Source organism: Odocoileus virginianus, chromosome 15 (assembly GCF_023699985.2).
Source record: "Odocoileus virginianus isolate 20LAN1187 ecotype Illinois chromosome 15, Ovbor_1.2, whole genome shotgun sequence".
NCBI lineage: Eukaryota > Metazoa > Chordata > Mammalia > Artiodactyla > Cervidae > Odocoileus > Odocoileus virginianus.
Genome location: NC_069688.1, coordinates 54715474 through 54732734, shown reverse-complemented (window position 1 = coordinate 54732734; position 17261 = coordinate 54715474). Strand labels below are relative to the sequence as shown.

The following is a 17261-nucleotide window of genomic DNA, read 5'->3' as shown; positions in this document are numbered from 1 at the left end:
ATCCCTTCCCAGACAGTGTTTCTGGTGCACAGTTTTGTAGGTTTGATGTGTGCGTTGGGTAGGGGTAGTTAGTCTTTGGAAATGAGGATTACAGGTTCAGCTTCCCAATTCTGGGCTGGTAGAGTGGTTGGCAAAGTCCTGACTTGAGACTCAACATCCTCTCCTTCCTGTTTGCTGACTGATGACATATGAATATCTTGTTTTGTTTTATAAAGCTAACTTTCACAACAAATTTCCAGAAGTAATATTGTATGAGAATAGGTGGTCTTTAGATACATGATATTCACAAATGGTATTGCAGCAATCACATTTGGAGAAGAAATACTTACTGCATACACAATAAAATAAATTCCAATTGGGTTAAAGAATTAAACATAAACAATGAGACCAATAATCACTATACAAAAACATTGGTTCCTGTTTTTAAAAACTGTTGTAGGTAAAGTGAAAAACAAGGTAAGTATATAACGATAGGAAGGAACTGGTTAGGTTATGATAAACATGTATAGGTATGTACCATGACCTTTCAATGTTCTTGAAGTTTATGGGTGTATATATTATAGAAGGCTGCTCATAATATATTGTTAAGTAAAAATAGATCATACAGAGTTATAAAAGAGGAAAGACCTAATACTGTTTACTAAGTTCTAGAAACTGTATTAAGTGTTTTTCAGCTTGTATTTCGTTTGATCTTCATGTTTTTAATATGTGTGTATATATATATTTTCAATTACATATGTATTCATAGAATGCAGTTTATTTTCTAAAACTTTTTAGCAGTTTTGAGGTATAATTGACATAGAACAAACTGTACATATTTAAAATGTACCAGTTGATAATTTTAGATGTTTAGACACACTTGTAAAACCATCAACAAAATCAATATAATGTTATCACCACCCAGAGTTTAGTTGTGCTATCTGGTAATTTCTCCCTTGTTCCTCTTATCCCACCTCTACCGCTGTTCCACTGTCTTCAGGAAACTGATGATTTGCTTTCTGTCACTGTAAATTAGTTTGCAGTTTCTAGAATCTTATATAAATGGAGTCATGCGGCATATAATTTTTTGTTTTTTCTTCCAGTCAGCAGAGTCATTTTGAGAATGACATATGTTGAGTGTATCAATAGTTTGTGCCTTTTTATTGCTAAGTAGTAGCCTATTGTATGGCTGTGCCACATTAAAAGGATGTTCCCCAGCCAGGGACTGAACCTGCGCACATGGCAGTGAGGCTGCAGCGTCCCAACCACTGGACTGCCAGCGAGTTCCCCTGTACCACAATTTAAAAAATAATAATTTTACTTCCCTATTTATGGCTGTGCTGGGTCTTCATTGCTTTGCGCGGCTTTTCTCTAGTTGCGTCTAGAGGGGCTCCTCTTCATTGCGGTGCTCGGGCTTCTCGTTGTGGTGGCTTCTCTAGGTGCGGAGCACAGGCTCTAGGCGCATGGGCTTCAGTCGTTGCAGCCCACAGGCTCAGTAGCTGCTTGGGGCCCCGAGAGCACCTGGCCCAGTCGTTGAGGCCCACAGGCTCAGCAGCTGCTTGGGGCCCCGAGAGCACTTGGGCCCAGTCGTTGAGGCTCACAGGCTCAGCAGCTGCTTGGGGCCCCGAGAGCACTTGGGCCCAGTCGTTGAGGCTCACAGGCTCAGCAGCTGCTTGGGGCCCCGAGAGCACTTGGGCCCAGTCGTTGAGGCCCACAGGCTCAGTAGCTGCTTGGGGCCCCGAGAGCACCTGGCCCAGTCGTTGAGGCCCACAGGCTCAGTAGCTGCTTGGGGCCCCGAGAGCACTTGGGCCCAGTCGTTGAGGCCCACAGGCTCAGCAGCTGCTTGGGGCCCCGAGGGCACCTGGCCCAGTCGCTGAGGCTCACAGGTTTAGTTGCTCTGCAGCACGTGGGGTCTTCCCGGACCAGGGGTTGAACCCCTGTCCGCTGCCTTGGCAGGTGGGTTCCCAACCGCGTGCCACCAGGGAAGCCCCTGTACCGTGGTTTGATTGGGCCAGAAGAAATGCAAGCATGTTTGTCTCCATTAGGAGAATTATGCAGCAGTTTTCATCAAGTATTTTAAAGCAGTAGCACCATTGTGTTTGTGTGTGTGTGTGTGGGGGGGGGGGGTAGCCATTGAATTTATGGAGATCCGAATTTAACTGTTGAGAAGGGAGTCTGTTGTGGTAGAGGACATGCATAGGAGATAACACTCAATGAAGATTGATGGAGGAGAAACTTATGAGGCACCTCCAAAAGCATTCTGTTTGTGATTCTGGAAATTTTCAAAGCTCTCTAAATCTATGATATACAGGGCTACTACAATGTTAATTCTGGATAACCTGCTGATTGAAAGCAGTATTAAGTAGATATTAGAGGATACACATTGTAATCCTAATTGTGTCATCTTCTAGCTGTATGACTTGATTAAGTCACCACTTATCTGAGCTTCTTATTCCTTTTACGTAAGAGTTAGTATTAGAACTGCTGATTCCATAGTGCACACTGTGGTCTAGAGCGATAACCATGTCTAGAGATATCCCTCTAGAGAGGGAGAACCATGTCTTTTCAAAGGGAAGGGAAGATGGGGGTTGAACTCCAGTGTACTCATAACAAGTTGTGTGTTGTAGCATGAGGCTGTACTTGCCCAGAGCAGAGATGCCTTTTGTAACTTCTCACAAAGGCCCATCTATTCATCAAGCAGACACAGCAGCACTGAGTCTTCCCGGGTGGGAGGTAAGGTAGTAGTGAAACACTGAATTTGTTGTAAGATGTATAGGTAATGGTGGCTTTGTCCATGCCTACCTCACAGGATATGGAGAACAATGAGATGTGTGTGAAAGTGCCTTGAAAAGTGTAGTGTTACACAAATATAATGTCTTGCTCTTTTGCTGTTCATCTGTGGTTTATTTTAGGGTAGATACAACAAGAATTGAACACTCCATTCCTTTAAGAGAAAACTGGGCACTACCATATTTTGCATGCCAAGTTGCTGCACTTACAGGCTATTTAAAAAGCAACTTAAATTCTTATGGAGAGGTAAGATGCAAATTTATTTGTCACAATTCTGATGTATTGCAAATGTGGTATATAATTTTAAAGCTATTCATATGAAAAATTATATTCAGCGAAACCTAGTTACTACATGATAATCTTGTTATAACTTTTCCTGTAGTATGATTGGGAGTCAATTATATTTAGGAGAAGGGAGATGTTACCTTATTTCAGTGCAGTTACTTGACAAATATGAAGAATATTTTATTATGAAAATGAATGTCTTGTTATTTTACTACTTCTCTCACTTTTGGGACATTCATGGCCTTTAATCATCATGAGTTGAAGAATATTAATGAAGATAGAAGTGACAGCAGTGGTAGCAATGCACATTTTGTTTACATTTACATTTTGTTTACCCTTACGTTTTCTGTGACTGAGGTATAGGTAAGGTTCAGGAGACTGTCCTGGGTAGTTTAGATTCTTAACTTTTGTTGTTACTGCCATAAACCCTTTCAGGAATCAGATGAAGCTTAGAGACTCCATCTCAGAATAATGATTTTAAATGCATAAAATAAATATGATTATAAAAGGCAACCGATTACATTGAAATTGACTTTAGTGTAGTAATCTTTTGACAGTCTGTCTGCCTGTCTTGGATTAAGAATTCTCACCCTGAAAAAGGGACTGACTACGGGGACCTGGTTGGCTAGGAAATAGGATTCACTCATGGTTCCTTTGTGAAATCTCTGAAAAATACTCTATTCTTTCAGGGATGTCAGATGTCCTGAGCATAGCAAACTTTATTTCATTTTTGATAGTACTAGAATTTCCTTTTTTATCTAAAATAATAACACATTTGAGATTTGTAATTTTTCTTTTGCTGGGTTTGTGTAAAGACCTTTCTGAGTAGGAAAAAAAAAAAGACCTTTCTGAGGAGGAATATTTTCTACAATAAAAAGTCTTTAATTGAGTGTTTTCTTGTTAGATCGTGCAGCCTTCTCCTAGGGAAGAATACTTCTTCAGTTTTTGTATAAAAGTGTAACACAGCAAAATGAACTGCCTAAGCTTCTTTGTATTTACCATTATTTTGAATTAAAGTGAAAATTTTGTTGCCACAAAAAAAGATATGCTTGGTTTTTTTTGGCCAGGCCTCGAGGCATCTTAGGTTCCCTAACCGGGGATCAAACCTGTGCCTTCTTTAGTAGAAGTGCAGTCCTAACGATTAGACTGCAGGGAGTTCCCTATCAAAGATAAAATGATTTTTAATAAAATCATTCTTCTGGGACTTCCCTGGTGGTGCAGTAGTTTAGACTTCACCTTCCAAGGCAGGGTGTATGGGTTCAATCCCTGGTCCGGGAGCTAAGATCCCACATGCTTTGCAGCCAAAAAAATGAAAATATAAAACACAAGCAATATTGTAACAAATTCAATAAAAGACTTTAAAAATAGTCGACATCAGGGCTTCCCTGGTGGTCTAGTGGTTAAGAATCTGCCTGCCAAGCAAGGGACGCGGGTTTGATCCTTGGTCCAGAAAGATCCCACGTGCCTTGGAACAACCAGGCCTGTGCACCTGAGAATCTGAATGCTGCAACAAGAGAAACGACTCCGATGAGATGCCGAGACGCCGCAAGGAAGAGCAGCCCCTGTTCTCTGAAACCAGAGAAAGCCCATACACAGCCACAAAGACCCAGTGCAGCCAAAAAGTCAATAAAAATTTTTAAAAATCATCAGGAATTGCATTACTGATAAACAAAAATTTTAAGAAATAGCCCATGTCTAAAGTTTCTTTAAAAAATAAAATTATTATTTTAGAAGGAGTTTCAGAAGAGGTAGAATAAAGTGTTAACTTATTTTTTCCCTTCTATACCACATTCTATATCTTTCTGAATATCTTTGTTTCATTGCCATGTTATGTATTCTTTCTAGTACTTTAAAAAAAAATTTTTTTTTATTTAAAAGAAGACTTCCCTGGTTAAGAGTGGTTAAGAGTCCACCTGCCAAGGCAGAGGATACGGGTTCAATCCCTGGTCCAGGAAGATTCCACACGGTGTGGGGCAGCTAAGCCCGTGCTGCAAGAGGGGGGACCACCCCGAAGAGACGCCTGTGCGCTGTAGCTCTCGAGCAGCCCCGGCTCGCTGCACACGGGGGCGGCCTGCGCAGAGGCCGCGGGGACCCAGTGCAGCCGAAATGCACTGTTCTATATAGGAATAATAAAATACATACATGTAAAAAGTAATAAATAGATGTACATTATACAGATGGTAAAAAAGTCAGTCAGTGTAAATGGATAGATACACTATTGTTTACCAAAGACCTGGTGCTTTTTGAAGGGATCTAAGAAAAGCTTATACTCCTATTTTTGTTTACATTTTTTTCTCTTTTTTTATTTAAGCACAGTTATTTTTCTGTATTTTGAAAGTATTCCATGAGTTTCTCACTCCTCCTCTTCCATCCTCTTTTCATTTTTTTCCTCTCAATGTTAAGATAAAGGAAGTAAATTATGTTTAGCAGTTATTTGATTATTTGTAACCACTTCCCTGGTGGCTCAGACGGTAAGGTATCTGCCTACAATGTGGGGGACCCGGGTTCAATCCCTGGGTTGGAAAGATCTCTTCGAGAAGGAAATGGCAACCCACCCACTCCAGTATTCTTGCCTGGAAAATCCCATGGACAAAGGAGCCTGGTAGGCTACTGTCCATGGGGTCGAAAAGAGTCAGACAGGACTGAGCGACTTCACTTGGCTTTAACCATTCGTCTGGTCCTGGGTGGACCAGATGATAGAGTCCACCCTGCAGGGCAGGAGACCCGAGTTTGATCTCTGAGATGGGAAGATCTGCTGGAGGAGGAAATGGCAAACCACTCCAGTGTTCTTGCCTGGGGAATGCCATGGACAGAGGAACCTGGTGGGCTACAGTCTATAAGGTCACAAAGAGTTAGACACGACTAAGCAACTGACATATCTGGTACTCAGCAATACACAACAAGAGCAAAGTATCAATTCAAATATTAAAGTGGTAGCAATATTAAGGATTGTATAAAAATATGGGTTAAAAAAGAGCAAGGTTTTACTGTGGTGTATTCTTAACCCTTCAGCTTAAAACTGTTTTTTAAGAAAACAAAATGCACTTTCTGCTGCCATGATGCCCGTGAAAAAGCCGGTGGTATGGGGGGAGCAAAGAAAGAAGCAGGTCCTGAAGATTACTCGCGACTATACCCACCCTGTAGAGCTTCCCTCGTAGCTCAGTTGGTAAAGAAGCCGCCTGCAATGCGGGAGACCTGGGTTCAGTCCTTGGGTTGGGAAGATCCCCTGGAGAAGGGAACAGCTACCCACTCCAATATTCTGGCCTGGAGAATTTCATGGACTATATAGTCCATGGGGTCGCAAAGAGTCAGACACGACTGAATGACTTTCACTTCACTATATGAACCCTGCAGAAGATGGAATCTTGGGTGCTGCCGATTTTGAGCAGTCTCTTCAGGAGAGAATTAAAGTGAATAGAAAAGCTGGGAATCTTGGAGATGTTCTAATAATTGAAAGAAGCAAAAGCAAAATTACTGTGATGTCTGAGGTACCTTTTTCTAAAAGGTATTTGAAATATCTCACCAAAAAATATTTGAAGAATAACCTGTGTAGTTGCTAAGAGCAAAAAAAGTTACAATTGTGTTACTACTAAGTAATCAATCAAGGTGAGGAGGAAGATAAAGATTAAAATTCAGTTATATGGAATATTTTGTGTTATTGCTCTTTAGTAGCTGTGTCATATTCTTTGTGACCCCATTGACTGTAGCCCTGCCTGCCAGGCTCCTCTCTGTGGGATTCTCCAGGCAAGAATACTGGAGTGGGTTGCCATTTCCTTCTCCAGGGAAACTTCCTGGCCCAGGGATTGAAACTGTATCTTCTGCATTGGCAGGTGGATTCTTTACCACCCAGTCACCTGTAAAGCCCAATTTTGTATGAATTCTTCACTAAAATTTAGAAACCAACTAGATACATATATATGTGTGTGTGTGTGTATATATATATAAACTGTCCTTCCATTATGTTTGCTTTCCCTGGAATTCACTCTATACATACACATCTTTGTGTGTGTGTGTGTGTGTGTGTGTGTGTGTGTGTGTTTTAATTGAAAGAAGATTTGCACCTGAATCAACCTGAATCAGTAGTATTGACCACCCAGCAGTCAAGTCTAGTAAAAGCCACCATTTAAAAATACTACTTTATCTCAGAATGAAAGAAAAATTTACTGAATTTTCTTCCTTTTTTTTGTTCTCTTGAGGTTCTCAATATTGTGCCGAACATTGAAGGGCAAGTGGCTGATTTCTTTGTAGAGTGTTTGATTTAAGATCTTACTGTTTATGTAAGGAATTAATAATAATTACCTGATTTTTAAAACAGTTTTAAGAGTTGCTTTAAAATGGAACCAGTAACAGCCACAGAAGTTCAGGTAACAACTTGATGGGTTTGTTTAGTAACAAAGCTGTTAATACTTAGTTTCTTTTTTTTGTTTTCCCTAGAGGTTTTGCTACTTGTTGATGAGTGCTTCAACTTACACCTTTATGATGGTGTGGGAGTACAGCCACTATCTCTTGTTTCTTCAAGCAATATCTCTCTTCTTGCTAGATAGTTTTTCACTGGAGCAGAGTGACAAGGTATTAATGGCATTTCAAAACTATGATTTTAAATCTGCAGAATTTTAAATCTAGTATTTATAGGATTGTATAAAAACCATTTAGCTTTTAAACTTATTTTGAAATACTTTAATAGGCTCTGATTTATACTTCTACTCAAAAGGTTGTTAAACTCATTCTTCCCTAGTCCTTTTAGAAGCACTTTGAAATTTCCTTAAGCATGGGCTGTTTAACCAGAGTCACCCCTGTGCTTCCTCTTTTATTTCTAGCCATTTCTCCATCTTCCCTGTTTCTTAAAAAAGAAAAAAAAGTGAAATATAGGACATGTGCAAAAGAGTCTGTGTATGCTATCTATATCCCATGGGCTGAGTATCCAGCCCGTGGGGTCACAAAGAGTTGGACATGACTGAGCAACTGAGCACACATATAGTGTATAGAAAAAATATGAGTGATTGAACACCCAGGCCAAGAATTGGAGCATTTCAGTACCCAGGAAGCCACTTTCTCCCAGTCGTATCCTACTCCTCTCCAACAGAGGCTAACTGTCCTGAATTTTGTTAAGCCTTTCCTTCTTTTTCTTTATGTTTTTTTACCACCTATCTATGTATTCCTAAAAATACATTGTTAAATGATAATGTATTGTTTACTTTTGCCTGATTTGCTTTTGAGATTCATCCATGGTGATATACAGTTATATTTCATTCATTTTTATTTACTAATGTATTCTGCTGCTAAATAACATTTAAGCTTTTTTCCAGTTTATTGTTCATATGACCAGTGCTGCTATAAGCATTCATATACATGTCACCTGGCTCAGATTTTTCTAGAATATATACCTCATAGTGGAATTAGAAGTCAAAGAATAAGTGCATATTCAATCTAACTAGAGATACCAAGCCTTTCCCCAGAATAGTTATATTGATTTATACTCCTGTCAGCAGTAGTCTCCCATAGACATTCAGTTTCTTTATCTTTTTATCTTTTTGCCTTGTTATCTTCCTTTTCCTTACTTACAAACATTTATTGAGTATGTAATATATTGTCTTATCTAGAAATTTGGGAATATTCATGCTCATCCTTTTTCTTCCACTTGGTCCAGAATCCTGGTAATTAGGTTATTTAAATAATCATTAACCAAGTATAAAGTTGTTAACTTGTTAAGTGAAAGGGTAATAAGTACCTAAAAGTATTACAGAGGTAAAGCTTCAGGAAGCAGCTACCACCCTAGAAGCTGTGGAAGAACTGGGAATTATTGAAACTTCGAAGCTTAGAGGGGGGACCCCCATGGAGCTGAAATAGACCTCTGATAAAGAGCCACTGCTCCACTTTGCTGGTATCTCTGTACTGGAAAGAAGGGCTCTCTGGAAATGGGACCCAGACTTCTGAGAATGGTACTCTGGCCAGCTGATCCCATGGTCTCTGGGGTAAGAAGACATGACAAAGCTGATTCTTGAAGCTTAAGAAAACTGCAGCTGCATGCAACTGCTGTTACAGGAAAGAATTACTCCGTTGGAGTGAAGAAGCCTTGCTAAGGTGATCCACCCAGGAACTGCAGGCTGCAGGAAGGAATACATCCCTGCTCTGTCCTCCAACCTTACCTCTCAGGAACACAGATTGGAAGAGCTTAATAGGGAGCCAAATGGGAGAGCAGAAATGTAGATTATAGATAGAGGTTGGCCCCAACATTATGAATCTGGGATAGAGACATAGGTTTGGACTAAGAGAACCAGCAACCAAAATGAAAAAATAGGATATTACTAGCACCCAGAAGATCAATAGAGCCCTCTCCTTGTGATTGTGTCAGTCTCCCAACAGTGAGGTATCTTTTTAAAAAATTGCTCTGGCCTTTTAGGGATGTTTTTTCTTTCTGGTTTTTTTTTTAACATCACTCTACCTTTTGATGCCGCCCCCCCCCCCCACTCCCCGCCCCCGGCCAACTAATGTCTATATTTCATCTTAATTCTCCCCTCTCTATTCAATAAAAGGAATCTATTTTATGGTAGATTAAGTTATACTATTGAAGTTTAGAAAAGAAACCTAGTAAGACGTAACTTTCTAGAAGAACTAGGAGGTCTTCTATTAGGAAATTAAATTTAACTTTCTTAATGTCATTGTTAAATGGACCAAGTGCAAAAATACTTTTCTCTGGTGCTGTATTTCATGGCAATATATTTTCCTTGGGTAGGTTTTGGGAACTACTGCTAAAGATTATGACTTTTTACTTACATAGCTTCACGTTGCTCAGGTGGACAAGACAAACTAAGTGAAATGAAGTCAGAGCCTGGGATTAAAGATGGTTTTTCTAGTCTGATTTAGACATCCATGGTTTCGATGCTTTTTACTTTGTTTCTGGAGAGTTCTTTCTAAAAAGAAAGTGATAAATTACCTATATTCCATTCCATTAAAAATACAAGTTGAATGGTTGTACAATACTGTCCAAAATTATAGTAGAGCATTTACTTTATAATTGTAGTCAAATTTTATCTAGTGAAAAAATGTACAATAAAATTAATTTTGTTCTCATTTTTGTCCCAACAGGTTCATGAAGTTTATAAAATCTATATATTTTCTCTCTTTCTGGGATATTTACTGCAGTTTGAGAATTCAGCTTTATTGGTGTCTCCTTTATTAAGTTTAGTAGTAGCCTTAATGCTTGCTAAGTGCCTTCAGGTAAGTAGAATTGACTATCATTCTTGGGGTGAATTTTTAAATTGTTAATCTTTTTAAAATCTCACTTATTTGTTCATATGGTTCCTCCTTCCCATAGCTGAATGTGAAGAGAGGAACTTTTGTGGCTAAAATAATGAAAGTGATCAGTGTTTACTTGGTGTGTACTCTGACAGTGACACTGAATATTATAATGAAGGTGAGTAACTCTGTGTTGGAGATTCATGTAGTAGAGCAATTTGAATAATTTAATTTTAATGAGAATAATGGGATAACAGTAGAGTTTATACAGTAATATTGTTAGCTGAACAGTAATCATACCTAGTGTATTAGGTGGGAAAATAGGATTCTGAATTTTTTCTAGATATACTTTAAAAAATTCTACTTTATTTTTCATTTAAAATGTCATCATTACCCCAATTAGCATTAAGTAATATGTAGAATAAATTCAGATGAGTAAAAGACATTCAAAAGAGTGGGTAAGTTGTTTATGCTAGGTGGGAAAAGGTTAAAATTTTCTTACTACCCCATTATACTTTTATGCTTAACTATAAGATAATGTGATTGACTTGTGCCAGTAAATCTCCTTGCTTCATAGTTATACCTTGCATTTTTAATTCACATTTTTTGTTTCATAATCTTGCTTTGTTTTCTAGTTCTAGTATTGGACAAAAGCATATTGCTATAAGCATAACTAATAGTTCTACAACTAATAGTTCTAACTAGTGTTTTTATCCTCCAGATGTTTGTCCCACACAAAGAAAATGGACATATGCTGAAGTTCCTTGAAGTAAAATTTGGACTAAATATGACTAAGTAAGTTTTGGATTATGTAAGTTTACCTAACTCTATACTACTTAATAAGATAAAGAGCAGAAATAATCAAAGGAGGTTGTATGCACCTAATTACATACCACTCAGAAAATAATCTGGGGTATTATAATAGCTAGAAGAAATATGACATTCATACTTTTCTTATTTTAAAAAATACCTCATTTAGATCTTTTAAAATTAGGTGTACTTAAACCTCAGTAGCATCACAGCATGTTAGGTCACTTTCTCCCTTAATGAGGAAGGATGATACAACCTAAGGTCAGAATAAACTAAAGATTTAAAATGAATAAAGAACCTAGGAAATTATAACCTCTAACCAGCAAAATGCTGATATTTAAAAGAACATGGGGATTTCCTTGGTGGCACAGTGGATAGGAATTTGCCTGCCAGGGTTTGATCCCTGGCCCAGGAAGATCCCACATGTTGCAGAGCAGCTAAGCCCACCTGCCACAGCTACTGAGCCTGCACTCTGGAACCCGTGAGCTACGACTCCTGAGCCTATATGCTGCAGCTGCTGAAGCCCTCACACCTGGAGCCTGTGCTCCGAAATGAGAGAAGCACCCCCAGTGAGAAGACCGCACAGAGTAGTCCCTGCTCACGCAACTAGAGATCAACCACACAAAGCAACGCAGACCCAGTGCAGCCAGAAAAAGGGGATGAAGTCAGCTATAGTTCAAGTAAAAAAGGCTCATGGCATATTACACATCTGTGCCTCAATAAAAACAGGGTATGGACATAAAAATGAGGTGGTCAGTAAGATATTTATTTCATAGCAAAGACTCTCATCTTTGGTCATAATAGTGGATTGGACCAGAACCTGACTTTTTAAAATTCAAAAATAGTGTACTTTTGTTTGTTGGTTAAGTGCATTTTTTTAAATCTAAAATGAAAGAAATGATTTTATATACTAATAGAATTCATTTTCATAGCAGAAAACATATATTTACCTATCACAGTGTTAGTTGCTCAGTCGTGCCTAACTCTTTGCAACCTGTGAGCTGCGGCCCATCAGGCTCTTCTGTCCATGGGAGTTTCCAGGCAAGGATACAGGAATGGTTTGCCATTTCCTTCTCCAGGGAGTCTTCCTGACCCAGGGATCAAACCTGGGTCTCCTGCACTGCAGGCAGGTTCTTTGCCAACTGAGCTACCAAGGAAGCACTTAATGCCAGGTTCATTCTAGAGTCTTCCAAGGTTACAGAGGAAGTCAGTGAAAAGGCCAGGCAATTATGGAGGTCTACAACCAGCTTTTACTAGTTGCCTGCTGAGTTTCAGGCCTACAAATACACCTTATTAAAAAAAAAAAACAAAAAAAACCCAAATACACCCTATAAAGATATGGTCCCTAGCTTTATGAAGCACACAGCCTCTTTAAGGATTCTTTTATCTTGCTAGATAGATATGATTTACGCTTCAAAAGACTTCTGTAGTGTTTAATCCATGTCCAACACTTGGTTGACTAATACATCACAATATGAAACTTCATGCACAGTATCTAAAATTCCATGTAATCTATCGAAATGTATAGGTAAATATTCTCCAGGGGATCTTTTCGATCCCTGAGTCAGGAAGACTTCTCTAGTTCATAAGTAGACCCTAGAACCTTATCATTGTTTGCTGCGATTACCTGGGATTTTAGATACCATGCATAAAATTTCATGTTGTGATGTATCAGTTGACCAAGCATTTTACGTGGCTTAAACACTAGAGAAGTCTTCTGAAGCATGAATCATATCTATCTACTAAGATAAAAGAATCCTTTAAGAGGCTTTGTGCTTCATAAAGCTAGGGACCATGTCTTTTTAAGGTGTATTTGTAGGCCTGAGACTCAGCAGGCAACTAGTAAGAGTTGGTTGTAGACCTCCATAATCGACTGGCCTTTTCACTGACTTCCTCTGTCACTTTGGAAGATTCTAGAATGAACCTGGCATTAAGGGCTGCTTTTGTTCAGTGTTTCTTAGTTGATCTTGTATAGTGCTCCTTTGTTCTGCATGTTAGGTACTGGATTTGCTTCACAAGGTAGTACACTCGGTATTTTAATATTAAAGCTTAGTCCTTGTCCTTAAGGATATTGCCAGCTCATTAGATAGTTTTTATACAATTAATGGCATATAGGTCATACAGATTGTTAAGTGCCTTATATTCAGATGTACCAGTTGGATATCAGGGTTTGTAATGTTCATCAGGATTTCAGGAAGCATTTCTGTTGAGAGAAACTTTTAAGAATCACTAAAGAATTGTTAATAGTTATTTAATATGCAAGATACTGGGCCAGGTACTCTTTGGGATACAAAAATGTCTACAGTCTGACACATGGATGCTAAGTTGCTTCAGTCGTGTCTGACTCCTTGTGACCCCATGAACTGTAGCCCCCCAGGCTCCTCTGTCCATGGGATTCCCCAGGCAAGAACACTGGAGTAGGTTGCCATTTCCTTCTCCAGGGGATCTTCCTGACTCAGGGATCAAACAGTGTCTCTTAGTCTCCTGCATTGGCAGGTGGGTTCTTTATCACCAGTGCCACCTGGGAAGCCAATCTGGCACATAGCGGATTGCATTAAGCACTATAATAAAGTGATAATTAAAGTGCCATGGGAATATGGGGAAGGAAAGATTGAGATTAGGATTATGGAAAGAAGATCATTATTAAATTGGGAATTTGAATTAGACCTTAAAGAATTAGTAGGTTTAATAGGCGTATTTAAAAACAAGATGCATTTGTCCTGGGTACAAAGATTTCAATGACAGCCTCTTTGATACAGTTTTATTGCCGTTTGGCACATTGAGAAACTTTAGTTTTAGTTTAAACCCGGTGATTTGTGAAGCATTCTTGGTCCCTCCATGAGCACTCCTGAACATCACTTTTTCACTTATTTCTTTCCCCAGGGCTGGGAATTTAAGGATTAAATGGAAGTTAAAGATGGTTTGGGAGTGAGAATGCCGATAAATCTACTTATAACTAGGAGTCTTGGTTATATTTAGTGTGGGTTAAAAAAAAGCAGTTTATCTGATAGGATTGTCTAATATAAAACAAGAGTGTCCAATAACAATGTAACTTTAGTCTCATACATAATTTTTTAGTAGTCACATTAAAAAAAAAGTAAAAAGAAACAATTTAATTAATGTGTAAACAATATAAAATTACTGAGATATATTTTGTATTTTTAAAATTCCCTTTTTCAGCTGTTTTTATCTTTGAAGTCCAGTGTATATTTTGTGCCCTAAGAATATTTCCACTTGCCACATTGCATGTGCTGATAGCTACATGTAACTAGTGAATATTATATTGGACTGTGCTGGTTGAGGCTACACAGCTGAATTTTTTGTTTTCTTCCAGGTAAAAATAGAAAGTAAAACTACCTTAAAACTATATTGAGTCCTATATATATATTGGACTGTATATATTGTCATATTGCTATATCATAAAAAAGTAGTAATTTTAAATTTATTAGGGCAGCTTGTTGAGGAGGGTTATTAATGCTATTATTTTCATTTGTAAAGGGTATGACCTTGCTGTCGTAAGTTAATAAAGAAATGTGTTTTGTCTTAGTTTTTACTGAGATAAAAAATAACTTTTATGTTCAGTATTTTAAAACATCTGTAGTTTTAATATCATGCTTTTTGTTTCCTGTAGGAATTTTACAATGAATTGGCTCCTGTGTCAAGAATCCCTTCAGGCACCATCTCAGGATTTTTTTTTGCGATTGACGCAGTCTTCTTTACTGCCTTTCTATATTTTAGTGTTAATTATTTGTTTTCTTTCTATGATTCAAGTTATTTTTAGGAGAATTAAGTAAGTACCTAAGAAAACCAATCATATTACTAATTAATAAATTATGAAATACATAAAACATTTAATATCTTTCCAATATTTATGTATTTGTTTTATAGCTTCTAATTTAATTCTTTTTATCAGTATGTAAAGTATTGTTATAAGTTGACCAGATAAAATTCAAATTTAAGCATATATACCTAAATATGTAATGTCCATTTTTAATGCAGGAATAATATTAAATAATCAGTTAAACTTTTAAAGACTCGTTCAGTAATTTACTCAGGATTTTTATTTATTGTAAGAAGAATCTCTTCTACTTAAACTAGTAGTAAAAGTGATTTAAACTATAAAGTTTGACTATTTAAAAATATTTTTATAATGTTTGAAAGGAGGTTGTATATAGATAGCATCTTAATTTTGAGAACTTACTCTAATTATGATTTTAACTATATTGATTTAGCAACCACTAGTTCAGTTATAATGGACAAGGAACCTAAATATCTAAGTCTCTTTTTTATTACAGTTCTTGAACTTTCATGTTTCATCTTCATTGAGTCAGTTGTCTTCCAAAGTTGAAAAGCCTCTTTCAAAGACTTGGAGATAGATGTTAGGTATTTGACCAGCAGAAAGCACTTTCAAATTTTAAAAACTACCTATGTATTTTTTATGAGGATACTAAAGAGCTTTGATTTTTCAAAGTAGTCAAAAACACATTTCTTTTGGTAGTGATAAGTCCCTGAAAGAAACTGTCACACTTGAAGATGGACGAATTGGAGAAAGGCCAGAAATAATTTATCATGTGATTCACACTATTTTACTGGGTTCTCTTGCAATGATTATAGAAGGGTAAGTATATTTGATCCATTTGTTTTAACAAAGAATTGTCCTTTATGATGGTAGGTAGTGTTTACTTTCCAGAATACATTTATAAAACACTACAAAAACTCAAAAAACCTTAATATAAGTGGGGTTTAGAGAGGTATTTATAATACAGTGAACCAGCATTTACTTATGCTTTTATTTGTTCAAAAACTATTGAATGTCTTCAAAGGGTCCAGCATTGTGTTCACTGGTGGGGGTACACTGGTGAACAAAAGTGGACAGCAAAAGTCTAACCTTATGTGATTTATGGCTTAGTAAAGGTGACAGACACTAACCACACAAAAATAGAATCACAACTTTGCTAAGTGAAGGAGAGGTAAACGGTGTTTTGAGAGTGGGGGTTCAATAAATGATACCCTTTTCTTTGAAGTTTGACTTAGGTGAGAAATAAGACATAGGAATATAAAAGTGTTCTGAGTACCCGGTTTTAATGAAGGTAGGAGGTTTCTTTATACCAACAGACAATTCTCTGGATGCCAGCTGGGTATCCTACAATTCAACTCAGTTTTGACACTTGTCTTCCAGGACCATCAGAATCCATAGGCATAGGGTTCAGTCCTACAAGACTCCCTTGTTACCGCTTCAGACACCGATTACAAGTCCAGGTTATTACCTGTTTCTGATGAACTGACCAGAGTGTCCCAAACTCTGGCAGGAACACTAGTCACGTCAAGAAGTAGTAGGAGAAAAACTGAAAAGGTGTGTCAGGGCCATATCTTAGAGGGCCTTGAAAACCATTTAGATGAGTTTCCATTTATTTCTGTAGGTACTGGGAAACTAAAGATTTTTAAACAGAACATGTCTTCTCATGGTTAAGTTTGAAAAGGATTCATCTGGCATCTCTTTGAATTGGAAGAGAATTTAAAGGTTGAAATGTTAATTAGCTGGCTAGATGAAATAAATGATAAGGAAGGGTTGGATACTAAGAAGTCAGTGGATTGGCATAATGGTCCAGTGTCTCCAGTAGAGTTTGTGTTCCAAGGGATGTCATATACATGTAATTTAGCGTGAATCGATGTCTCTTCAAGTTACAAATTAGACTTTAGTGTTGATTCCGGCTGACTGGAACAACTGGTTTGGTATTCTGAAATGGGGGTGTTAGGAGGAGATATTAGTTAACTGGGGAAACTAATGCGATTCGTCTGTCTTAATAAAATGTATTCTGTATGCATCCACTACTTATCTCAGAGCCTGATTCAGTATTCATTTTTTTAAACCTTCAATACAGTCTCAAATCGATATTTTGCTTTCACATAACCCTTTACCTTATGAAAATGCTTTTTAGTACTTATTTTTTAATGGTTTCCCATGTGTTCAAGTGCCACATTAGCTGCTTCCCAGGTGGCGCAGTGGAAAAGAATGCACCTGCCAGTGCAGGAGATTCAAGAAATGTGGGTGTGATCCCTGGGTCAGGAAGGCCCCCTGGAGTAGGAAATGGCAACCTACTCTAGTATTCTTGCCTGGAAAATCCCATGGACAGAGGAGCCTGGCGGGCTGCAATCCAGGG

General features: G+C 37.9%; 1 protein-coding gene across 6 annotated transcripts in view; it reads left to right on the top strand.

Annotated features, from left to right (window-relative positions):
* The window catches only part of DPY19L4 (dpy-19 like 4), a 60683-nt gene that overhangs the window by 23674 nt on the left and 19748 nt on the right, over nucleotides 1-17261 (top strand). For all 6 annotated transcript variants that reach the window (XM_020873149.2, XM_070477382.1, XM_070477383.1 and 3 more), the window contains 7 exons: nucleotides 2892-3015; nucleotides 7489-7623; nucleotides 10141-10272; nucleotides 10370-10468; nucleotides 11012-11085; nucleotides 14732-14890; nucleotides 15599-15718. In XM_020873149.2, the coding sequence (XP_020728808.1) occupies nucleotides 2892-3015; nucleotides 7489-7623; nucleotides 10141-10272; nucleotides 10370-10468; nucleotides 11012-11085; nucleotides 14732-14890; nucleotides 15599-15718 (843 nt within the window). The remainder of the gene's footprint in view (nucleotides 1-2891; nucleotides 3016-7488; nucleotides 7624-10140; nucleotides 10273-10369; nucleotides 10469-11011; nucleotides 11086-14731; nucleotides 14891-15598; nucleotides 15719-17261) is intronic.